The sequence below is a fragment of the Pelophylax lessonae genome (genome assembly GCF_965119305.1).
Source record: "Pelophylax lessonae genome assembly, chromosome: 2".
NCBI classification, from domain to species: Eukaryota; Metazoa; Chordata; class Amphibia; order Anura; family Ranidae; genus Pelophylax; species Pelophylax lessonae.
Genome location: NC_138769.1, coordinates 732251335 through 732276645, shown reverse-complemented (window position 1 = coordinate 732276645; position 25311 = coordinate 732251335). Strand labels below are relative to the sequence as shown.

Genomic DNA, 25311 nt, shown 5'->3' with positions numbered 1-25311 from the left:
GTTTAAGACGTCTCATGTAATGATCATGGTCTACACAAAACAATTCCCTGAGTCGGTGTCTTAGTTTAGAAAGCTTGGAGGCAAGAGCTGAAGTGGGGCGGGATTGGTTTTCCTTGTCAGTGTCTCTGATTTCAGCAAGTAGAGTATCAAATTGAGCAGAGCAGGCTTTTTTCTTTCGGGCCGCAGCCTGCAGCAGCAGTCCCCTCACGAATGCCTTATGGGCATTCCAGTTGATAAACGGGTTTGTGTCGGAAGGCCTATTTAATTCAAAATAGTGCTCCGATTCTTGGGTCACTCTATTCTTACACTCCGCATCCTGGAGCACAGAGTTGTCGCACCTCCAAACACGGGAGGAGGCAACCCTGGGACTCCCGGAGAGGGACAGTGTAATTGCAGCGTGGTCTGACCACGAAATGTCATGGATATCTGAATTTGTCACCCTTTGTAGCGATAGTCTATCCACTAGTGCATAGTCAATCCTTGAGTATGAGTTGTGTCTTGGGGAGTAAAAGGTGTAAGAGCGTTCCTCCGCATGTTGGCATCGCCATGCATCGTATAGCCCCTCCGCAAGAAGAAGTCCACGCAGGATCGTGGGCCCCCTCCTGCCAGAGCCAGATGAATCCAGGGCGGGGTCAAGTACCATGTTCAAGTCACCACATAAAACTACATTACCTCGTCGCACCCTGGAGATCAAGCGAAAAAGACGCTTCAAGAATCTCGGTTGGTGCGAGTTAGGTGCGTAAACATTAATTACTGTATATAACACATTGTAGAGCTTACACACTAGGATGATGTACCGTCCGTTTGTGTCCAAATGTGATTCTTGCAGTTCAAAGGGAACATTGGCATTAATGGCCAGCAACACTCCCCCTTTTTTCTCAGATCTGGAGGCAAGAAAGAGGTGAGGGAAGTTCCTGTGGGAGCAGAAGGGGGTCTTGTCTTTGTGAAAGCGGGTTTCCTGCACTGCCACAATATCCGCATTATGTTTCTGGGCATCTGACCAAAGCGACCTCCTCTTTGCGGGGTGGTTCAGACCCCGCGCGTTGATGGACATAAATTTAATCGACATGGGTCATGAGATTCAGTGCGAGGGACGAAGTTAGGAGCCTCGGGGTGAGCGTAGCAGGCGTCTGGTGGAGTTGGCAATAGGTAGAGGCAGGACTTGAGACAATCCTAGTAGGGGGCATCCAGAGGGTGCAAGGAAGTGCGGCTGAAGCAAACAAAAGGCAGAAGCAGCAGGCAGTCAAAGTCAGTGGGGTATGTGTCCACAAGGGTGTCCAGAGTACCATATTCCTTGAAGAGTAGTACCTGAGGGTTTGTAAATCCCTAAACGGTGGAGATCTTGACCACTGGGCAAGAGCAAAAAACATAGAACAAAACAAAAACAAAACTAGAAAGATAAAAAGTGTGGACCGTTTAAAGTCCGTGCAGCTCATGCTGCCTTTTCCAGCAGGGGCCGGTACGGTGGAGAGTACCAGAAAGGGTGCCCAGGGAGATGAATTGTTGATTGCAGCGTGTGACACTTACAGTCGTTATTTATGCTTGGTATTACGCCGAGGTAGAACTACTTGCCAGTCGTGGGTAACATGCTTGGGATCAGTAGGGGGGCGGTGATGGTCTTCCGGTGGAGGACGATGGCCGTCTTGGGGCACAATACCCCAATCCCTCAGAGCTCTGATGCCTTGGTCCAGAGATGTTATCAGGTGTGACGAGCCATTGTACGTCACTTGCAACTTAGCGGGGTACTTCCACTTATATGCCACATTATGGTTACGGAGAGCTTTAGTTACAGTGGATAGGTCCCTCCTTTGCTGTAGGGTATGCTTGGAGTAGTCAGAAAGTAGCTGTAGGGACTGTGCGTGAGATGGAACAGAGTCCTTGTGTCTGAACGCTTCCAATATACGCTCCTTGACCTGAAAAAAAGTGCACTCTGAGGATTACGTCCCTTGGGACCTCCTGTGGGAGGAAGGAGGGTTTCGGAACTCGATGGACCCTATCCACTGTCAGGTCAGCAGAGGTCAGGGATGGAACCAAATCTTTGAACAAGGAGTGCACATAATGGGGCAGTTGTTGTTGAGTGACCGATTCGGGGACCCCCCTTATCTTTATGTTGTTCCGGCGCGACCTGTCCTCCAAGTCTGCCAGCTTGTTTTTGATCATTAGCAGGTCGTCCGAATGGGAGTTGTGGGAGTCCACCAACACATTGTATGAGGTTGCAACTTCAGATAGCTTATTTTCATTAGCGTGCACCCTTTGGCCCAGGTCGTGCACCTCTGCTCGACATTGCCGAACCGCTGAGAACAAGTCCGCATGCAATGAAGATTTCAACAGCATCATCATCTCTTTTAGAGTTACATCAGAGATTAGTTGGCCTGTTGTGGGAAACTGTGCTATAGGGTCGTGTGGAGGGGAAGAAGTAGAAGGGTGTACCTGTGTAGGATCCAGGGGTCCTCCATCCCTCTCCTGCTATCTGACTCCATGTGAGGCTTGGACTTTACAGGGCTACTTAGTGAGGGTGTGCTGTCCCCCGAGTCCGTGCGGGGCGATCTGGATCGGTGGGAGGCATTATCTGTGTCCTCCATCGGTGCCGAGTCAGTATGCGGCGTGTCCACCGCTAGAGAGCAGAGAGGCGGTGGTGAGGGCGGTCTCCCGCCGCCATCTTGCCAGAGTCCCGCCGGCCGCACAGGAGGAAAGTATGCCGGCAATTTCTTTATTTGTGCGGACCCACGCCCGTTCCTCTGCATCTCCGGGCGTCGTGGAGGAGCTCCCGCACTAGGGGAAGGTACCTGGGCTTGTGAGGCTGCCGTTGGTGTCGGTCGAAGGGCGATTCTCCCTGGGCTAGCTGTGTGCTTAGGGTCATTGTCTTGTTGGAAGGTAAACCTTCGGCCCAGTCTGAGGTCCAGAGCACTCTGGAGAAGGTTTTTGTCCAGGATATCCCTGTACTTGGCCGCATTCATCTTTACCTCGATTGCAACCAGTCGTCCTGTCCCTGCAGCTGAAAAACACCCCCACAGCATGATGCTGCCACCACCATGCTTCACTGTTGGGACTCTATTGGACAAGTGATGAGCAGTGCCTGGTTTTCTCCACACATACCGCTTAGAATTAAGGCCAAAACTTTCTATTTTGGTCTCATCAGACCAGAGAATCTTATTTCTCACCATCTTGGAGTCCTTCAGGTGTTTTTTTTAGCAAACTTCATGCGGGCTTTCATGTGTCTTACACTGAGGAGAGGCTTCCGTCGGGTCACTCTGCCATAAAGCCCCGACTGGTGGAGGGCTGCAGTGATGGTTGACTTTCTACAACTTTCTCCCATCTCCTGACTGCATCTCTGGAGCTCAGCCACAGTGATCTTTGGGTTCTTCTTTACCTCTCTCACCAAGGCTCTTCTCCCCCGATAGCTCAGTTTGGCCGGACGGCCAGCTCTAGGAAGGGTTCTGGTCGTCCCAAACGTCTTCCATTTGAGGATTATGGAGGCCACTGTGCTCTTAGGAACCTTAAGTGCAGAAGAAATCTTTTTGTAACCTTGGCCAGATCTGTGCCTTGCCACAATTCTGTCTCTGTTCCTTTGACCTCATGATTCTCATTTGCTCTGACATGCATTGTGATCTGGAAGGTCTTATATAGACAGGTGTGTGGCTTTCCTAATCAAGTCCAATCAGTATAATCAAACACAGCTGGACTCAAATGAAGGTGTAGAACCATCTCAAGGATGATCAGAAGAAATGGAAAGCACCTGAGTTAAATATATGAGTGTCACAGCAAAGGGTCTGAATACTTAGGACCATGTGATATTTCAGTTTTTCTTTTTTAATAAATCTGCAACAATGTCAACAATTCTGTGTTTTTCTGTCAGTATGGGGTGCTATGTGTACATTCATGAGGAAGAAGAATGAACTTAAATGATTTTAGCAAATGGCTGCAATATAACATAGAGTGAAAAATTTAAGGGGGTCTGAATACTTTCCGTACCCACTGTATATAGTAAGGTATATATCCTCCAGGTAGTAGTTGTACTCTCTTGTAGTATATAGTCTATATACATATTACAGGGACCAATATATAGTACAAGAGAGTACAACTAGGCTGGAGTATATACCTTACTATATACATATTACAGGGAACACTATATACTACAAGAGTCTCTTGTAGTATATAGTGTTCCCTGTAATATGTATATAGTAAGGTATATACTCCAGGTAGTTGTACTCTCTTGCAGTATATTCTCATGGGTGATTGTGTAGGCAGGGGGCCCCAGTGCACTGCATTGCCCAGGGGCCTATAAGGCTCTTAAGATGGCACTGACTCTGGTGAAGTCTTCTCTTGATTGTTGACTTTGACACACATACACCTACCTCCTGGAGAGTTTTTTTTTTGATCTGGCCAACTGTTGTGAAGGGTATTTTCTTCACCAGGGAAAGAATTCTTCAGTCATCCACCACAGTTGTTTTCCATGGGCTTAAAGGTCTTTTGGTGTTGCTGAGCTCACCGGTGCGTTCTTTCTTTTTAAGGATGTTCCAAACAGTTGGTTTGGAATGCACAGAGGAGGATCAAGCCACTCCACAGCATCGCTCCCGGAGCCTGGTGAGTCTTCTGACAACCCCAATCCACAGCCAATCTCCCCTTTCTCAAGCCCCCTTAAGCAAAAGAGAAGACGGACGGGATAGTGAGGACAGGGAGCTGGATGGCCCTGATATGGAGGAGGGGGAGTCCATGGAGCAGACAGTTTCCTATGGCCAGCAGCTAGATGCCTACCCCACTACTGGACAGGCTATTACAGATACTGCAATGAAAGATATGATGAGGACACTGAGAGGGGCATTACAGCAAGATATGGTAGCTTTCATGAAATCTACCAACAGAGAAATTGATTCACTTGGTGACAGAGTGAACCATACAGAGAACAAGCTGAGTGAATTTACTGGAGCGCACAATGATTTAGTGGATGCTCATTTTGAATTGGAAGAAGAGCTTAAACACCTTAAGCTGAAAGTAGCAGACCTAGAGGATAGAGCCCGCAGAAATAACATTAAGTTCCGGGGGATCCCAGAATCAGTGAAGCTGGCGGAGCTCTCCTCCTTCCTCCAACAGCTTATGCAGGCTGCTCTACACACACTTACTCCTGCAGACCTCCTTACTGACAGGGCTCACAGATTGCCAAAGCCGTCTCATATCCCTGAAGCTGTTCCCAGGGATGTAATTGCCCGCCTACATTTCTTTCATGTAAAGGATCAGTTAATGCGCTTCTCACAACAACATCCTGCTCTCCCGGATCCATATGTGAGGTGTTGCATTAATGTCAAAGTAAGTTTCTTGAACCGCCAACAAATCGGCGTGGAGAGAGGTGGCTTCCTTCCAAAGCGAACGTCTCTTGGCAGGATGGTTCAATCCGTTGGCATTAATTGTCACTAGCTTGATGGTCATGACACTTGTGGTAGGTTCATGGTAGAGAGGGCATCACCCGTGGTGGACATTTGGGCACAACGTGGTACGTTGAGAAATGGGTAAGAAAGAAAGAAAAATAAACGGACCAAAAAAAAGAAGAAAAAAGGACAAGGCCTAAAAATAGGGCCGTCTCAGCAGCCCGGGAGCGAGAAATCTCACAACATGACCGGGGGAGGGCCAGAGGGAGAAGCATCTTCCAAGGCCTGAGACACTGGTCGTAAGATCAAGTGCGACTAGGGCTAGGTTGGGTAGATGAGGGCCTGGAGGGCCGTTTGCGAGAGGCTACATGCCATTCGGCTTCCAGTGGTCATAGAGGCGAGTGGTCTGATGCACTGGCAGGGTCCGGTGGGAGAATGTTACATCTCCGAAGCATTGTAAGGCCTTCATCCAGGGACCTTATCGTGATAGTGGAACCTCCATGGGTCACTAGGAGTGTCGCCGGATATCTCCATTTGTGCTGGATTTGATGATTGCGCAATGCCTTTGTAACGGTAGACAGGTTACGTCTGGCTTGCAGCATGTGTCTGGAAAGGTCAGGCAAAAGTTGTACATCGCAATAGGGATCCAGAAGTGCACCCCACTGCCTGGACGCCAACATAATTTTGTCTTTCACTGTGTAAAAGTTGACCCTAAGCAGGACATCTCTAGGCACATTTGAGTCCAGGAAGGAAGGTTTGGGCAGCCTGTGGATTCTGTTGATAAGCAGATCCGCATCCGACAGGGAAGGTACTAGCAGTTTGAAGAGTGAGGTGACATGTTGTAACAGGTGGTCAGGAGAGATCGCCTCAGAAATGCCCCGCAGTTTGACATTATTACGTCTGGAGCGGTCTTCCAGATCTGCCACTATGTTTTGCAGACGTGCGATTTTTTTAGTATGGGAGTTTAGCTTGTCAATCACTGAATTGATAGTTTCAGCATGGTTCTAAACAGAGTGTTCAACATGGTCAATGCGAGACCCCAGTGCTGAGATTTCTGCAGCTGCATGTCTGCCTGCATTGAGGTCCGCAGGGAGTATAACATGTCCCTCATTGTGGCTTCAGAGATGGGATTACCCCCAGAGGGTAGTTTTTCACATCTAGTTTGCATAGAGAGTAAACTAGATGTGACAGTGGCTAAAACAAATCAGCACACAGGGCTCATACAGTCTCTGCAGGAACAATTGGACTCTGCTCTACTTAAAGTTGAGAATCTAGAGAACAGGTCCCGCAGATACAACTTTCGGCTGCAGGGCCTGCCTGACTCTGTCACGGACATTCCGACAGCTATTCAAGGGTTTATTAAGGACCTCATCCCGGACATCCCCACGCATAAACTGGAGCTAGACCGGGCCCACAGAGCACTGGGGCCTCCCAGGAGAGATGGCAATCCTAAAGATATTGTGGTCAAGCCTCCCTTCTTCTCAGTTAAAGAAGAAATCCTTAGCAGAGCTAGAAGTGCTACGCAACTTACCTGTCAAGGTCACCCAGTTCAAATATTTACCAACCTGGAACCGTCCACGATCCAACGCAGGAGATCTCTGAAACCGTTATTGTCCATTCTATCTCAGAAAGAACTGAAATACTGGTGGGCATTCCCATTTGCTCTTAAGTTCACATACAAGAACAAGACCTATTCCTCTTCAAGCTTCTCAGAAGGGGAAAAATTGCTTCATCACCTGCATTTTCTCCCTCAAGCACCGGACCCAATCCCCTCCTCCTCGAGCTCTGGATCCTCCAAACGCCCTAATCTATCTAGTCCTATTGCTCCTTGTGGCACAAGTCGAACTTCAAGCGCTCCAAGGATAGCAAGCCTCCCAGATCATCTTCGGATGACTTTCATACCAATTTCACATCTGGAGCATTATTTCTCCTCTCAGTGACTTCCTCCTCATACACTGAGACTGGCAAGTTGTTGTGTTCTTGTTGTCTGCCAAATGACTGCACTAAATTTAACTTTTGAATGTAGTATATGATTGCTAGAGGTACAGTAAGCATTCACTGTATACACAAGTTGGTGGCGGGCTGTTTAGGCCACAAACATGAGCTCACATGGGTTGAACTGACAGCAAAGAACGTAGTATATGATGGCTAGAGGTACAGTAGGCGTTCACAGTATACACAAGTAGGTGGCGGCCTCTATAGGCCACAAAAATGAGCTCACATGGGTTGAACTGACAGCAAAGAACGTAGTATATGATGGCTAAAGGTACAGTAGGCGTTCACAGTATACACAAGTTGGTGGCGGGCTGTTTAGGCCGCAAATATGAGCTTACATGGGTTGAACTGACAGTAAAGAAGGTAGTATATGATGACTAGAGGTACAGTAGGCGTTCACAGTATACACAAGTTGGTGGCGGGCTGTTTAGGCCGCAAACATGAGCTCACATGGGTTGAACTGACAGAAAATAACATACAGTAGTATATGATTGCTAGAGGTACAGTAGGCGGTCACTGTATACACAAGTTGGTGGCGGGCTGTTTAGGCCGCAAACATGACCTCACATGGGTTGAACTGACAGCAAAGAACGTAGTATATGATTTCTAGAGGTACAGTATGCGTTCACTGTATACGGAAGTTGGTGGCAGGCTGTTTAGGCCACAAACATGAGCTCACATGGGTTGAACTGACAGTAAAGAATGTAGTATATGATGGCTAGAGGTACTGTAGGCGCTCACCGTATACACAAGTTGGTGGCGGGCTGTTTAGGCCACAATCATGAGCTCACATGGGTTGTACTGACAGCAAAGAACGTAGTATATGATTGCTAGAGGTAAAGTAGGTGTTCACTGTATACACAAGTTGGTGGCAGGCTGTTTAGGCCGCAAACATGAGCTCACATGGGTTGAACTGACAGCAAAGAACATAGCATGTGATGGCTAGAGGTACAGTAGGCGTTCACAGTATACACAAGTAGGTGGCGGTCTCTATAGGCCACAAAAATGAGCTCACATGGGTTGAACTGACAGCAAAGAACGTAGTATATGATGGCTAGAGGTACAGTAGGCGCTCACAGTATACACAAGTTGGTGGCGGACTGTTTAGGCTGCAAACTTGACCTCACATGGGTTGAACTGGCAGCAAAGAACGTAGTATATGATTGCTAGAGGTACAGTAGGAGTTCACTGTATACACAAGTAGGTGGCAGCCTCTATAGGCCGCAAACATGAGCTCACATGGTTTGAACTGACAGCAAAGAACGTAGTATATGATTTTTAGAGGTTCAGTATGCGTTCACTGTATACGCAAGTTGGTGGCAGGCTGTTTAGGCCGCAAACATGAGCTCACATGGGTTGAACTGACAGTAAAGAATGTAGTATATGATGGCTAGAGGTACAGTAGGCGTTCACTGTATACACAAGTTTGTGGCGGGCTGTTTAGGCCGCAAACAGGAGCTCACATGGGTTGAACTGACAGCAAAGAATGTAGTATATGATGGCTAGAGGTACAGTAGGCATTCACAGTATACACAAGTTGGTGGCGGTCTGTTTAGGCCACAAACATGAGCTCACATAGGTTGAACTGACATAAAATAACAGTATATGATTTCTAGAGGTACAGTAGGCATTCACTGTATACACAAGTTGGTGGCGGGCTGTTTAGGTCGCAAACATGACCTCACATGGGTTGAACTGACAGCAAAGAACGTAGTATATAATTGCTAGAGGTACAGTAGGCGTTCACTGTATACACAAGTAGGTGGCAGCCTCAATAGGCCGCTAACATGAGCTCACATGGGTTGAACTGACAGCAAAGAACGTAGTATATGATTTTTAGAGGTTCAGTATGCGTTCACTGTATACGCAAGTTGGTGGCAGGCTGTTTAGGCCGCAAACATGAGCTCACATGGGTTGAACTGACAGTAAAGAATGTAGTATATGATGGCTAGAGGTACAGTAGGCGTTCACTGTATACACAAGTTTGTGGCGGGCTGTTTAGGCCGCAAACAGGAGCTCACATGGGTTGAACTGACAGCAAAGAATGTAGTATATGATGGCTAGAGGTACAGTAGGCCAATGAGCCAATTTCAGACCATTCTGCTCCCAGACGTATATCTCAAGGATCAGAACATTCAGGGCTATGTGAGATGATTACAGCTACACACACCTACACAGGTTGAACTGGATGGACTATTGTCTATATTCAACCTCACCTACTATGTAACTATAGAGTTGGTACGATGCATAGTCCATAAATTGCGGAAATAATGGATTGCCTTGGAGGGGCAGATGCTTGGACATTGCTGAGGGAACTCCCAGATGTTTTCTTACTTCCCTCCTTGCTATCATAGTGTCTCGGAAAGGGAACATGTTGTTGAAGGTGCACGGGCAGAGCTGTAAAGGTGCTGTGTAGCACTCCAGTAGGCACAATGGGTGGGCTAGTTGAGGGTCAATGTGGTAGTTGGAGTAGGTTGAGGATTCGGTGATCCAATCCAGGCCATAACGTAGGAGGCAAGACAGATTATACAACCTAATATTGGGCAAGCCAGCTCCCCCCCTCGCTCTTCGGAAGGTGAAGTTTGTCAATGGATATCTGGGGTCTCCTCTTATTCCAGAGGAAAGCCGTAAAAGAGATGCTGCCGCTGCCTGATCCCTCCTCCTCCTCTGCAGGAACGCCAGAGGATAGAGATCGTCAGCTCCTCCTCCCTCCCTCCCCTTCTCCTCCCCCTCCCACCCACACTCCTCGGAGATGTGTGGACAGGAAAGAAGCTGCAGACAGCGTGAGGTAAGTGAGGTCTCTCTCCTGCAATAATGTAAGGGGGGTCTCTGTGTGGGGGGCTCTCTGATGTGAGGGGGGCTCTGTGTGTGGGGGGTATCTGATGTAAGGGGATCTCTGTGTGTGGGGCTCTGATGTAAGGGGAGCTCTGTGTGGGGGGCTCTGATGTTTAATGGGAGCTCTGTGTGGGGGGTCTCTGATGTAAGGGGATCTCTGTGTGGGAGGCTCTGACGTTTAATGGGAGCTCTGTGTGGGGGGTCTCTGATGTAAGGGGGGGCTCTGATTTAAGGGGGGGCTCTATGGGGGGTCTCTGATTTAAGGGGGGCTCTGTGGGGGGCTCTAATGTAGGCAGGCCTCTCTGAGGGTCTCTGATGCAAGGGGGGCTAAGTTATTAGTGATCATAGAAAAGAAAAGTCAAATAAAGTGCAAAAAAGGTGCAAAAAATGTGCCCAGCGGGGGCGCCACAGGATTAGCTTGCACAGGGCGCCTGAACACCTAAGGCCGGCCCTGCATGAGGGCCTCTTCCATGACAAATGGGGACCATGCAAATACTTTACCCTTCCTGATGACTACCTACGGGAAATTGTTCAACCTGGCTGAGGGACGGGGGGTCACGGGGGGCTGGGTTCAGGTAGCCTTCACACACTTTTTCTTGTCTCTTTCACCCCTCTCCCTCTCCTGAGATCTTTATGATCACTGTGCCCCTAATTTTATAACCTATAATCAGTGGTGGGAATCAGCCGGTTTGCACCGGTTCTTTGGAACCTGTTACTAACATTTAACAAGTTTGCAGAACCAGTGTGCAAGCCGGAGATCCAGGCAGCAATTTGAAATTCCCCGCCCCTGTGCTCAGCTGGCTTCTCCATTCAGCGCACTCAGCAATGTCTCCTCCCCATCCAGAGTCCCGACCCCACCCCCGAGTCGGCTCCCGGCCTCCCGCGCAAATGATACATCCATACAGGTGCTGCTGTACAGGAGTCCTATGAGAGCCGGAGGACACAGCAGGCTTGTCTGCAAGGCCGGCCCCCCTTGTCCCCCCTGTCATACACAGGTCGCCCTCGGTCGGAGTCTGAGATATGCTGAGGGATCACCTATCCGTGCTGCTGCTGGAGGGAGCCCAGGTGACCAAGGATGAGTGTGCTGCAGCTTGGTAATGGTGAGTGAGATGACCCCATATTCCCCACACACCATCCCATCCCCCACCCCACTCTATCTCCCCTGGGGACAGGGACCCCTTCTTTCCTGGGAACAGGGACCCCCTTCTCCTCTGGGGACAGTGACCCCTTCTTTCCTGGGAACAGGGACCCTTCTCCTCTGGTAGCAGGGACCCCTTATTTTCTGGGGACAGGGACCCCTTCTCCCCTTGGGACAGGGACCCCTTCTCCTCTGGGAACAGGGACTCCTTCTTTTCTGGGGACAGGGACCCCTTCTCCCCTGGGGACGGGGACCCCTTCTCCCCTGGGGACAGGGACTCCCTTCTCAACAATTTGGCACAATTTGTTGTATTTAAAAATATTTTACTTGGAGAATGAACACAAAACTTCTGCAAAATCCTGTACACAGGAGATAACTCCATGTTTGGAAAACTATTTTTTGGATAACGCTTCCTCTGGCGACGATCCTTTCCTCCTTTGGAGAGCACATAAGGCGGTCGTCAGGGGGACCTTTATCAAACTTTGTATTTGTTTATGGCAGTATAGCTACTTTATAATACATTTCCTCCTTTGATGGAATCACACTATGTAGCTGTTTATGGAGAATTCGGATACTTGCTGGAGGATTTCATTTCATCCGAAGCATACAAGTCACCAGGAGGATCTGACAGCTGATGGGCTGAGCTCGTCCCTGGGATTTCTCTATGCCGATAAATATCGGTGAGTGTATGTCCACAGGAGGGGGGGGGGGTACAGTTGGAGTTCGTTACACTTGTTTGGGAAGAAGAAAAATAATAATCTGATATATTTATGCACAGGCGGATGAAGAAGATTAATCGCTCAGATTTATTGTGTTAGGACTTATTTGAATATATTTTCCTTTCACTGTAAATTTGGAGATTTGATGAATTATGAGATACATGAACTTTTGATGTGATTAGGATCATCAATAGTTTTTTTTTTTTTTCTTAGCGCTGTATATTTTCCGGATTAGGTGGAATTCATTAACACTAGAAGAGAGGTGCTATTTGGAATGGAGGGGGCAGATGACATTTTCAAAGAGGTGAGGTCCTCCGGGGTGACTTCTTTTTTTTTTTTTTCCAAATATTTTATTGGTTCATAAAAATATAAAGTTAAAAACTTACAATCAGCCAAAGTTGGCAAAAGAAACAGTACAGTATTGTACACAAAAATGTAGAGTTACAAACGTACAATCAGCCAATGTTGGCAAAAGTACCAGTACATAATTGCATAGAACAAACATCATTAATAACCAAGGGGAACTGGGACAACTCCACCCTGTGAAGCGCATCTAGTCGAACAGGGATCTGAAGTGGAAAGAAACGGTGGTGAAAGTAGAAGTAAAAGAACTAGACACAAAAGGGGAAGCGAACCATCAGGAGAACAAAGCAGTCAAGTCGGGCAGGTCCGTGTCGAGGCCCATAGCCTGGGTGATCAAAACCCAGGGACGGGAGACAGGGGAGTTGTCCGGGAGGGGGAATGACGAAAAAGCCACTAAGTCGTGCAGAGAAGGGGGGGAGCTAGTTGTCCGGGCCCGCCCAGAGACAACGAAGCTTCCAGCGGAGGACGAGGAGGGGAAGGGGGCGGGGGGAGGAAGGAGTGGAGGAAGAGTTGACAGGGGAAGGGGGGAAGAGAGGGAGGGGAAGGAAGAAAAAAATAAATAAATAAAGGGGGGGGGGCGGAAATAATGATAAGCATAAAGAACGGTGTACCGGAGGGGTCAGCGAGAATAGTACCACAGGGTCTTTACTGACAGAGTCGGGAGTATTCAGGTGTAGAAGTATAGTAAATCCAGCATGCCCATTTTTGTGATGTTTGGAAGGAGCATCTCTTGCGATGGCAATAAGCTCTTCCATCTCCGCTACCTTTGAGAGGCGCTGGAACCACTGCTTGACGGTAGGCACGTGCGTGGTCTTCCAAAGTGCCGGGATGCACTGCCTGGCGGCGTTCACCATGAGAATCGCCAGGGATTTAGAGTAAGTCATGCTGGAAGTAGAGGAGTGGTGCAAAAGGTATTGGGCAGGAGTGAAGGCGACGTCTGCTGTGGTCACTTGCGTCACAATCCTATGAACTTCCTCCCAGAAGGCAGTGAGCAAGGGCAGGTCCAGAAGATGTGGAGGAGCGTACCAGGTTCAGCGTTACACCTCCAGCAGATCTGTGAGGTGGAAGGGAAAAGCTTATGTAATCTAGTGGGGGTGTAGTACCAGCGGCTAACGAGTTTGTAACCGCTTTCCTGCGTGGTGACATTAAGTGAATATTTGTGGTTGTTGGTATGGATAAGGTCCCAGTCTTCTGGGGTGAAAGTAACTGCCAGCTCCGCTTCCCAATCCTCGCAGCGCTTGAGCTTCCTCTGCTCGGGCTCATCTAGCAAGAAGGAGTGGATGGTGGAAAGGAGTCTGCAGATCGGACCTTCCCGTTGGCACAGGGAGTCGAACGGGGTCAAGGAGGACAAGGAGGGGCATATGCGAGAAAGAGACTTGAGGTACTGCTGGAGGAGCAAGTGTGACCAGGGAAGTAAGGGGGGCATGCCGGACTTTTCAGAGATGGAGGATATGGAGAGAGGTGCGTCATTGTTCCAAAGATGGTGGACTCTCAATTGGTCTTGAGCCCAGTTCGAGGTCAGGTAAGTACGCTGCATGCCAGGAGGGAAGTCGGGATTCAAGCTTACAGGAGTCATAGGACCAGGAACCATGGAGATAGAGCGAGACACGGTAACTGACCGGAAGACTTTCAGAGAGGGACCAATAAGGGGGTGAAGTTTAAGAGCAGGGGGGATGTGTGCGTCTTGGAGCCACGGAGATGAGTGGAGATCCAGAGAAGTAAAGCCCTTCTCTATGGAAACCCAATCTTTATGAAGCTCATGTATGTTCCAATCTGCTATTCTAGTAAGGTGACAGGCGGCGTAATAGTTATACAGGTCAGGAAGGCCAATACCTCCTTTAGATTTTGGCCTCGTGAGAATTTTATTAGAGATGCGGGGCTGTTTGTCCCCCCCACAAAAAGGCAGTGCTGATACGACGGTAGGTTTTGAAGAAGGATGGGGGGAGCAATATGGGGATCGTTTGGAGGACATAGAGGAGGCGGGGTAGAACATTCATCTTTAGGACAGCCGCCCTGCCGAACCAGGGCAGCTGCAGCTTGGACCAGGACCGGAGATCTTTCGATATTCGTGCAATGAGCTGTGGAAAGTTACGATCGAATAGGTGTTGGAGATTAGATGGAATTTTGATGCCCAGGTAAGTGATGGAGTCCGATTTCCACGCAAATCGGAAATTCGCCTGACAGCGCTTGACTTCCGATTGGGGTAGGGTGACATTCAGCGCGAAGGACTTGGAGAAATTAATCCGAAAGTTGGAAAGAGAAGCGTACTTGTCGAACACTTTGAGGAGTGCAGGCAGAGTCGTGATGGGGTCGGTGAGAAACAACAGTAGGTCGTCTGCATAAGCGGCGATCTTGTATGTTCCGTCAGCGAAGCGAACCCCGTGGACTGTGTCGGTTTGTCTAATCTTGTGGAGAAGGGGTTCCAGTGCCATGATAAAAATCAAGGGAGACAAAGGGCACCCTTGTCTAGTACCATTGGAGATATGGAAGGCACTCGACAGAGTGTCGTTAACACGTACCCGTGCCTGTGGCTTAGCATACATTGCCATGACATATCCAAGGTACCGGGGACCTAGTCCCCAGGCGGAGAGCGTCGCCGCCATGAAATCCCACGACACCCTGTCGAATGCCTTCTCAGCGTCCAGGGAGAGCAGGAACCCCTTCTGGTTAGTGGTAGAGAGGACATGGTGCAGATTAAGCGCTTTGATGGTGTTATCCCGAGCCTCGCGGCCCGGGACAAAGCCAACCTGGTCTCTATGGATCCCTTTGGGTAGGAGCGGGAGTAGCCTGTTAGCCAGAATCTTCGCGAACAGCTTGACCGGGGTGACTTCTTAACCTCTATATGGTCATATTCTGGTGACCACATTTGGAGAATTCCCTTGCTTTCACTCTACCTGATATAAATGGAACAAAGATGAGAAAGTAAATGTCTGTAATTGGGCACAGAGAGCAGTAACATCCTGTCCAATTATACTCTTCTTTACTCAAAACTCAATATATATCTATAATTTACCTATTATTCCTAATGATGGATTTCTTTTTTTTTTTTTTTCCCCAAATCAGGTGATCAGAGGGAAGGGGAGGGTGAAGGTCTGACTTTGTGTCTGGAGGTAAAGGCCTGAGAGGGAGGGGTGGGAGGGAGTTTTTGAAAGGAAAAAAAAATGATTTGCAGCAAAGTTCTTATTACTGAAATAATATTTTGTGAATTCAAATTTTGATGGATTGGCTCTTTAAACGCCAAATTAACAAATGATATTCTAGATACAAGGATATAAAACAAACATTATACATGAGTAGCCGCCAGTATAGATTTGCAGCAATATCGGACAATAAACATACTCAGAGTATAAAAACATGTTTATCATGGTGAGCAGATAATGATACATTGTATATTAAACATGACATTGTGTAATCAGCTGAGACATTTGTATGTATAACAATCTCTCCCATCCCATCACACAAGGATCTCATGTCACCGGCTGATGTTTTTCTTCCAGGCTCCTTCTACTCAGCTATAGATGAGCAGAGTTCTGTATTAGAGGGAAATGTTTCCTGATGGTCACTCTTCACTCATCTAATGTGAAGATCATTCTAGAGGGAGATGTGAGAAGATTGTTTTCTGTGTAGAAAAGAAGATAGAAGGAAGAATGGGACACACACTCAGGATGATGGAGGTGTTTGCAGCCTCTGTGTTCAGCCTCCTCAGCAGCTCCTGACAGCTGTAAGTGACCCCCGATAAGTGACAGTCCAGTGAGCAGATCGGGTCCCCGATGAAGATCGGGCAGCGTTCTATTTCAGATAAATGTCGGTTTTCTATCTACCGGGGAAACACAACAAGAGAGAGAAGATTCTCCAACTACTCCATGATACTGAGTGGGCGTGTCTGATGTGTAACCAATAGCAGAGCAGGAGGCTTGTTGTGTACCGACCAATAGCAGTGTAGGAAGTTTAACTATATAATCCCAGAAGAGGTGAGTGGGGAAGTTTATCTGTCCAATAGACTTTCTAGAATCATGACTGAGACTGAGAGCGCCCCAGCCGCCGCTCCTCCAGCGGAGCCCGCCGCCAAGAAGAAGCCGGCTAAGAAGGCGGCAGCCGGAGGAGCCAAGAAAGGCAGCAAGAAGCCGTCCGGTCCCAGCGTGTCCGAGCTCATCGTCACAGCCGTGGCCGCTTCCAAAGAGCGCAGCGGGGTCTCCCTGGCCGCCCTCAAGAAGCTCCTGGCCGCCTCAGGATACGATGTGGAGAAGAACAACAACCGCCTCAAGGTCGCCATCAGGGCGCTGGTGACTAAGGGGAGCCTCGTCCAGGTGAAAGGACATGGCGCCTCCGGATCCTTCAAGATCAACAAGAAGCAGCAAGAGGGCGACAAGGCCAAGAAAGCCCCCAAAAAGAAGCCAGCAGCTGCGGCCAAAAAGCCAGCCAAGTCCCCTAAGAAACCGGCGGCCAAGTCCCCCAAGAAGGCAGTAAAATCCCCCAAGAAGGCAGCCAGCAAAGCGGCCAAGAAACCGGCAAAGGCTGCAGCTGCCAAGAAGGCGACAAAGAGCCCCAAGAAGCCCAAAGCTGCAGCCAAGCCCAAAAATGCCGCCAAGAGTCCGGCTAAGAAGGCGGCAAAACCCAAGGCAGCAGCCAAGCCCAAGAAGGCCGCTCCGAAGAAGAAATAAATCCAAGCAGCAGCCGGAGAACTCCTTCATCTACACCCCCCAAAGGCTCTTCTCAGAGCCACCCACCTCCTCCTAACAGAGCTCTACATACCGAACACCGACCAGGAGCCTCATTATACCTCCTACCTCCACATCCTCATCACATTCTACACTGACTACTTACACCTCATCTTCTCACAGCCACCCACCTACCTCCTCCTCACACATCGCAACCCTACACAATTCCCTCTATAGAACAATTCCATCATACATTCATACAGCGGGAGATCCGAACGCATCGTGTGTGCATCGATATCGGTTATGCAATCCCCGGTGTCACATCTAGAAAACGATCATTCGGCAGTTTTCTCTAAAAGCTCTCATTGGTAGACAAATGAAGCACAAGCAACCGATTGGTGCAGCGGAGCATTTTCAAATTGGCCGCCAAAATCTCACAGCTTTGATTAATGTAACAGTTCCCTCCCAGAGGGGAGATTGGGAATAAATAAACTAATAATGGGAACAAAGGGGTTCCAGGGGAGTTCCCCGGATTCTCCCCAGCAATGATTTGTTTTCTATACAATATGGGATATATTCTTCCTTCCAGTCTCTCCATGTGTGCAGCCCCGGCCGGCTCTGATCTCCTCTCATTACACAGTGCTAGTAGAGGACATGACTGCCCCTTCCCTAGTGACACCCCCATGTGGACGCCGGTTTATTCCCCCAATATTTTCTCTTCAGCTGATCAATCACCACATCTCTATCTTTGCCAAGAGAAAACCGATAGAAGTATCTAGAAAATCTGATGAAATTATTGTTAGGTGTAAAAATGAGACACAGAAATGGTGGATGGGAAGTCAGTGTGTAGCTGTGTTCCCCTCCCCCTCTCTATCCGGGAATTATTGTATTGGGTTAGAGAAAAGCAGAGGAGATTCTCCAAGTATAGATTGTTCATAAAAGGTATGAGTTGTTACTTTGTGATGGATTGATGATGGAAATAATTGCACTAATGAATAAATACCGAACCCCCCATCGAACTTTTGTACTTTTAAAGGCGAATTTTGCTTCTAGAAATATGTCTCCGACAAATCGGCTACAATTCTATCAGTTGAAAACTATTATCATTGAACGGATATAAAAGTAATACAGGGTCTAGATAAAAGGAGAAAGGAATGCAGCGAAGCTTCTCTCTTCAGTGGATAAGATGAGAATTTCCAGACTGGAGTTGGGAGAAGAAAAGAGGGAAGCGGAGATCTCCCCGGCGGGGTAAATTGGCTCGGTGTGATCATTGTACAAAAACTCATCACTAGAATTCTATTACAGCACGAGGAACCGATCCATACATTCATCTGAAAATATATATATATATATATATATATAAAAGTGTAATGCAAGTTGTTTGGATTCGCCCTGTAGTCGGGGTAATAGATATATAGAGCTCTGTATATAGGAGGATGTGGTGGCTCTGAAAAGAGCCTTTGTGTTGGGATGATGGGAGTAGTAGTAGGGGTGGTGGTTCCGCTCCCCCTCTATGCCCTCTCTCCGCGGATGCGGCGTGCCAGCTGTATGTCTTTGGGCATGATGGTGACCCTCTTGGCGTGGATGGCGCACAGGTTGGTGTCCTCGAAGAGTCCGACGAGATAAGCCTCGGAAGCCTCTTGCAGAGCCATGACGGCGGAGCTCTGGAAGCGCAGGTCGGTCTTGAAGTCCTGGGCGATCTCTCGGACGAGGCGCTGGAAGGGCAGTTTGCGGATGAGCAGCTCGGTGGATTTCTGGTAACGGCGAATCTCTCGGAGAGCCACGGTGCCGGGCCTGTAGCGGTGAGGCTTCTTGACTCCGCCGGTGGCCGGGGCGCTCTTGCGGGCGGCTTTGGTGGCCAGCTGCTTGCGGGGAGCTTTCCCTCCGGTGGATTTACGAGCGGTCTGCTTGGTTCTCGCCATCTTTACTCAACTCTCTGCTGGAACAGTGAATGTGAATCATTGCCGCTCTGCGGAGCCATTTATACACTTCACTGCCTTCCGATTGGACAATAAAAGCACAGCCCTTTTCATGATTGGTTTACTTAAAAAAAGCGTCATTTTTACAATGCCCGCCAAAATCTGCACGCTATCTTCGTAAGTAGAGATGTCTTCTTTGTGTGGGATGGGGGAGGGGAGTTCCTCTACATCATACAAGCGCTCTCTATTACCAAAAAGAGAAAACATTCATCAGAAATATCTTTATATTCAAAGATTAGAGACTCCTTATAGATTTGAGAATTATAGACTGTGAGAATGGATTGGCGGTAGATCTCTACCTTTCTATATGATGGGAAATAAAGGATTCCATGTTTCATTATCAGATCTGTGTAGGATCATGGAACTGACCTCTATCAGACATGTAGCAGTTACAGATTTCCTCATATTAAAACTAGAATAAGAAAAAAGTGAAAGGACTGGTAGAAATCATGGCACTGCCAGATATGTACAATGAACCAATAACACAAATATTTCATGTCTGAAGAAGCAGATCTGTCCCCTCTTAGAAACATTGTAAACATTTTGCTGATTTCTAGTTACAAAGTAAATGAAATTCTCTTCAGAGTATTGAATGGCTGAGGATCCTTTCTATCAGTTTTCCTTTCTGCCAAATGAGAAAATATTCATCAGAAATGTGTTTAAAAATCAAAAGATCGGAGATTCCTAATCGGTGTAAGAATTAGAAGATCTGAGATTGGACAGTTTTTCTCCATAATACAGTAAATGAGATGACAGAAAATCCTCCTCCGATCTCACTGATCTTATTATTTCGTTCTTAGTGAATAACAAGTAGAAAGTTGACTTGCACAGCTTATTCCATCCAGCACAATTCTGTACTAACATGGAGGGACAGATCGCTGAGCAGACATCCCCCCAGCATTGCCCTCCCTGCTCCGTGCAGATCAGGTAGCACTCAGTGTGATCATTATTTCCAGATATTCCATGTGGATCAGCATTAAATCCTGAACATCAAGTGTTATCAAGTGCTTTGGATAATAGCTTTGGACAAAATTAAGGACCATTCACATATAAGATCAATTTACATATAAGTGGGGTCAATAAAAAAATGCTGCTGGTTACTTGTAGATAGACTACATAAAGACCAACAAAATATATAAAACTAGCGCAAATTCTATTCAGACCCAACTCAGGCTAAAAAAAATCTTTAGATAGACTAATTTAATCTGACTGTAATAATATTAAGGTGCCAGTGCGTCTATATTAGATGCGGAGATAAATAATAGAACCTAGAGACCACAACTCCCAGCTGGTTAACCTAGTTTGGTAAAATGTATACAAATTGACAAAAATGTAAAAAAAAGTCCTGCACGCTGGAAATTATGTGATAAGGTGTAAAAAACGTATTTATAGTGCAAATGAATACTGTAAATCTGAATGCATATGATAATATATGTAATGGAGCGATTTAAAGTCTATTGTGCAAATGTAGCAAAATTGTAACCAAAAATTCGAAAAATGTGCGTAGTTAAATAACTGACCACTAGATGGCAGCTGTGTGACAAAATAAGTATAAAGTGACTATAGTGCAAACATCTGTGAAATCATTTATATAAAAATAATCAATAATTTATAAAACAAGGATATTGGTATTACTATAACCTTGTACCAATGTGTGCAAAAAAACTTAAAACAGACCCATCATCGAAATATATAATGCAAAATTATATATGAAAAATTAAATAGTTTGCAAAGAAATCAATCTAGTCCCATAAACAGTCCATATACTGCTTCAAGCTAGTTTTTTGTGCAAATGTGCAAAAAGTGCCACTAAATTATAAAGTGCTTTTGGTGTCCACACGTGCAGATCCCACCGTCTGTGCAGGCTTTCTCTCTGAACTCTCCAGAACCTTAGCTGGAAACACCCAGCAAACTCGCTTTTGATAGACTCCACTTTTGGTTGTATAATACCTCCACAGCACTCTATCTGGTAGCAATCTTGCTTGATTCTATCCTCCACCAGGGATAGTGCTCCCGGAGATAGGGAGAAGGAGAGAAACAAATCCAACATAGCGTAATTCCGTTACAAAAGAACAAAGTTTATTTAAATAAATAGTTACACACACTCACATGACAATGTGTCAACCTGACACTAGGATTCTCGGCAATGAAAATAAATATAGAAGGAACTCCCGGCCGTCTCCAGCCCTGGTGTCCTGCTAGCTGTTTGCGGTGTTTTTCTCACAGCATCCTAAGCCACGCCCTACAATTTTGATACATTTGCACAATAGACTTTAAATCGCTCCATTACATATTATTTCCCTAATATATGCCATTGAAAGTTTATCAAATAATTTCCAGCGTGCAGGACTGTTTTTACATTTTTCTCCATTTGTATACATTAAACCAAACTATGTTAACCAGCTGGGAGTTGTGGTCTCTAGGTTCTAATATTTATCTCCGCAGCTAATATAGACGCACTGGGCACCTTAACATTATTACAGTCTGATCAAATTAGTCCATCTAAATAATTATTTTAGCCTGAGTTGGGTCTAAATAGAATCTGCGCTAGTTTTATATATTAGATCCTGAACACCTATCGCTGGATTCCCATTCCCCTTTCAATCAAATCTCTGTGTAATCATTATAATAGGAGTGCCGCTACCGCACCTTTCACCAATAAATCCACATACAATTATTCAAATACGCCTAAAAGATCTGATTGCTGAGAAGGGGACATGTTTGATCCAGGGAGTATTGCTGCAGAATAACACATGAAATAATAGAGTGCAATGATGGGGTGAGATTGGTTGGTGTATGTAGACTGAGGGATGGAATTGGTTTGTACTCTGGTTATGTGCAGCGGCTGTGCCGGGTCCTATCCCATTCTAATAGAAGATGATGAGAGATCCGGGATTCTGGAGACATAATACAATGTGTGACCTCTCATCTGTTCCAGGACTCTGGAGGTACATGACTTGTGAGAGATCAGCAAAGGGTTCTAGATGTCCCAATCCATCCGTGCAGTGTATGACCTGAAGGATCCCATAGCAGAGAGTTCATTGTGGGGACTTTATATAGTAATCTGGATAGTAAGGTCACCAGTGGAAGGTGCGGTGTCGGAACATCTCTTATAAACAGGATCGATTGAAAGGAGAACTTTATATCCAGGAAGTGTTAATGGTCTAGGAAGCCTTCTCTGGTCAGATGTAATAAAAAGTCGGTTAAACGATTGTGATAATTATTGGGAAAGAAATGGCTTTCTAGATAATATTGGAAAACGGATCATTCTTCAGAAGACAATTGTCTATATTTTGGGGTGGCTAGAAGAATTTTTGTTCTTCAAACAAGTTGTATGGACATTTGAGTGCGCTCATATCTCTGGTATTCTTCCTTCTTTTTTTTCCGGTTGGGGTCATTTATGGAGGAGATCTGCACTCTGCTAAAAGCTGGGAGGTATTACGTCTCGTTTTGGGTGGGGGTTTGAAATGCTGAATTTTACGGTATTTTTACGATTTGTATTTACTTTATAAATCTATTATTTTAGATATTCATATTTAAATTAGGATACTTTTATATTTAATTCACTAAATGTGAATATCCCGATGTCTGTGTATGTAGTGAGGGCATTTATTTGGAGGATCCTGGGTGACGTCAGAGACATGACCTCACCAGTAATGATGATGAAATGAAATCCAGTGGTCACCCAAAAGAAGTGAAAAGTTGCTCTTTCTGATGAACAAAGAGCATAATGGAGCGGGAAATTTAAATCAAGGAACTGCTGAGGATTGGATGATTGAGAGCACAGAGAGGCGGACTTATTGTGACGTCAGGACACTCCCTCCTCTAACCCCTCCCCATTATTCTCCATCAGGTCCGCACAGGCTGCATATAAAGCGAGGCTGGGTGCTTTTCCTTCATATTTGTCTGAGACACGAAGAACTTGGAGATGTCTGGTCGCGGTAAAGGAGGAAAGGGTCTTGGGAAAGGAGGCGCTAAGCGCCACAGGAAGGTGCTCCGGGACAACATCCAGGGCATCACCAAACCCGCCATCCGACGTTTGGCCCGCAGAGGGGGTGTCAAGCGCATCTCCGGACTCATCTATGAGGAGACCCGCGGAGTGCTCAAAGTCTTCTTGGAGAATGTCATCCGCGATGCCGTCACCTACACCGAGCACGCCAAGAGGAAGACCGTCACCGCCATGGATGTCGTCTATGCCCTAAAACGCCAGGGCCGCACTCTCTACGGATTCGGAGGCTAAACCCCAACATTCACCGCTTACCCACTTCACCCCAACAAAGGTCCTTCTCAGGGCCACCCACCTTCTCACACAAAGAGCTGTAACCATTCATTTCTCTAAGATCAACTTTTAGCACGTCGGAATGAAAGCTTTTTAGCTAAACACATATTAATCCGATTGTACAACTTTATTTTACTTGGAATACAACAGATCGAAGCGATCTAGTGTATATATTCTCTCCGCTTACAATATCGTTAGATCACTTTATTCTTATTCAGCTAGCTTGTTGAGACACCGATAAACCCCTTTCTTAGGCATTATTCCCAGTCACCTCACATTTCTTTATAGAAATATTCGGGGTGTGATAAGGGGACAATAAATATCGCTCAGTGACATTTCTAGATGATCATTACTCTATTTTCTCATCATAAAGACAGGTAGAAGTCATGTGACTGTCGTGTTCTGTGTATAGCGGTGGATTCCGAGCACTTGCAATGAAGGACATTTTTAGGTCAGTAATAATCCGGTCACCCCTCTCTATTCTGATTTAAATTAAAGTGTTGATCTGTTTTTCCGATCAAAGTTCTCCTCTGCTGATCTCAGTATTCAGGGTCGGATTTGGCGGTATAAAAGAAATGGATTTTTGTGTAACGATTTACACAATTCAGGCGGGTGAAATTTGAAATATTGGCCAATCAGAGTTGTGGGAGATCCCACAGCCAGCCACTAATGTCTTTCCTATGAGGAGTACAAAGAAAGTGTGCGATCTCTCTCCTTTCTCAGAGTAGAGGTCACGTGTTCAGTGACTTTCTAATCATCTCTACAGCAGGGCGGACTCTGAAGTATAAAACAACAAAACGGACGTTTATCAATGTATGGATTATCGTTGTGGAATTGCACTGTGAAATAAAGGGGCCGTTGATGAAAGCTGCTGTATTATCGTGATGGTAGATGTGAGAGGATGGGAAGTGTAGAGAGAATTGTGGCGGGAAACATGAAGATTGAAGCAATCAGAACTGTGAGATGACATGACAATGTATATTTGTGTTGCGGTGAGAGTGAAGGGGGGGGGGGGGGTCCTTTTCAGGTGAGAGAAGAATTGTTTGTTATTTCTAGAATGATTTGTGATGAGAAGTAAAGGATGGAGGAGAATGAAGAGGAGTCCCTGTAATGAGAGGACATTGCTCTATAAAGGGACACTGAAAGCGTTCCAATATAAACATCTATCATCATTTCTTATTACTGCCACGTGTCATCCTAAGACATTGTCCCCCCCATGGGGAATCACACCTTCTAGTCATAGTAAGGATTTTATTTCCTACGTGGAAAATAAATGCAATCTTTCATTGTTACAATCAGATCTCCGAATAACAATGCAGATGTATGCAGCTCTTTGTATGTAGATGTGGGTGGCTCTGAGAAGAGCCTTTGTGTTTGGTGAGGAGGGGGATGGGGAGATTGTTGGGGATTACTTGGTCTTGGCAGCCTTGTGGCTCTCGGTCTTCTTGGGCAGCAGCACGGCCTGGATGTTGGGCAGGACTCCTCCCTGGGCGATGGTGACGCCCCCGAGCAGCTTGTTGAGCTCCTCGTCGTTGCGGACAGCCAGCTGGAGGTGTCGGGGGATGATGCGGGTCTTCTTGTTGTCGCGGGCGGCGTTACCGGCCAGCTCGAGGATCTCAGCGGTGAGATACTCGAGGACGGCGGCCAGATAGACGGGAGCTCCGGCCCCGACCCGCTCGGCATAGTTACCCTTCCTGAGCAGGCGGTGAACACGACCGACTGGGAACTGCAGACCAGCCCGGGATGATCGGGTCTTGGCTTTAGCCCGAACCTTTCCTCCTTGTTTGCCGCGGCCAGACATGATTCTGTGATATTGGAGTTCTCAAAGAGATGTGAATGGCTGGAGCCGCTCCCTTTCCTGTTATACGCTGTATGATATGACGTCTCGCCCTATGATTGGCCACGTTTGAAGTCAGCCAATGCTCTCTAGGTTTGTATCTAAACCAATCAGTAAATGAGGAAAGAAATCATGACGTCACTCC

General features: G+C 46.8%; 3 protein-coding genes across 3 annotated transcripts; 2 read left to right on the top strand and 1 right to left on the bottom strand.

Annotated features, from left to right (window-relative positions):
- Positions 1 to 16426: 16426 nt before the first annotated feature.
- LOC309547586 (uncharacterized protein) lies at positions 16427 to 17074 on the top strand (the record flags this gene model as incomplete). Its single annotated transcript, XM_082247458.1, has 1 exon — positions 16427 to 17074. One exon carries the CDS (start codon positions 16427 to 16429, stop codon positions 17072 to 17074), a length of 648 nt encoding a protein of 215 aa, XP_082103584.1.
- Positions 17075 to 22978: 5904 nt separating this feature from the next.
- Positions 22979 to 23290, top strand: LOC309547646 (histone H4; the record flags this gene model as incomplete). Its single annotated transcript, XM_082247523.1, has 1 exon — positions 22979 to 23290. The coding sequence occupies one exon, from the start codon at positions 22979 to 22981 to the stop codon at positions 23288 to 23290; it is 312 nt and encodes a 103-aa protein (XP_082103649.1).
- A 1447-nt stretch (positions 23291 to 24737) lies between these two features.
- Positions 24738 to 25130, bottom strand: LOC309547621 (histone H2A type 1-like; the record flags this gene model as incomplete). The annotated part of the gene is made up of 1 exon (XM_082247498.1): positions 24738 to 25130. The coding sequence occupies one exon, from the start codon at positions 25128 to 25130 to the stop codon at positions 24738 to 24740; it is 393 nt and encodes a 130-aa protein (XP_082103624.1).
- Between the last annotated feature and the right edge of the window lie 181 nt (positions 25131 to 25311).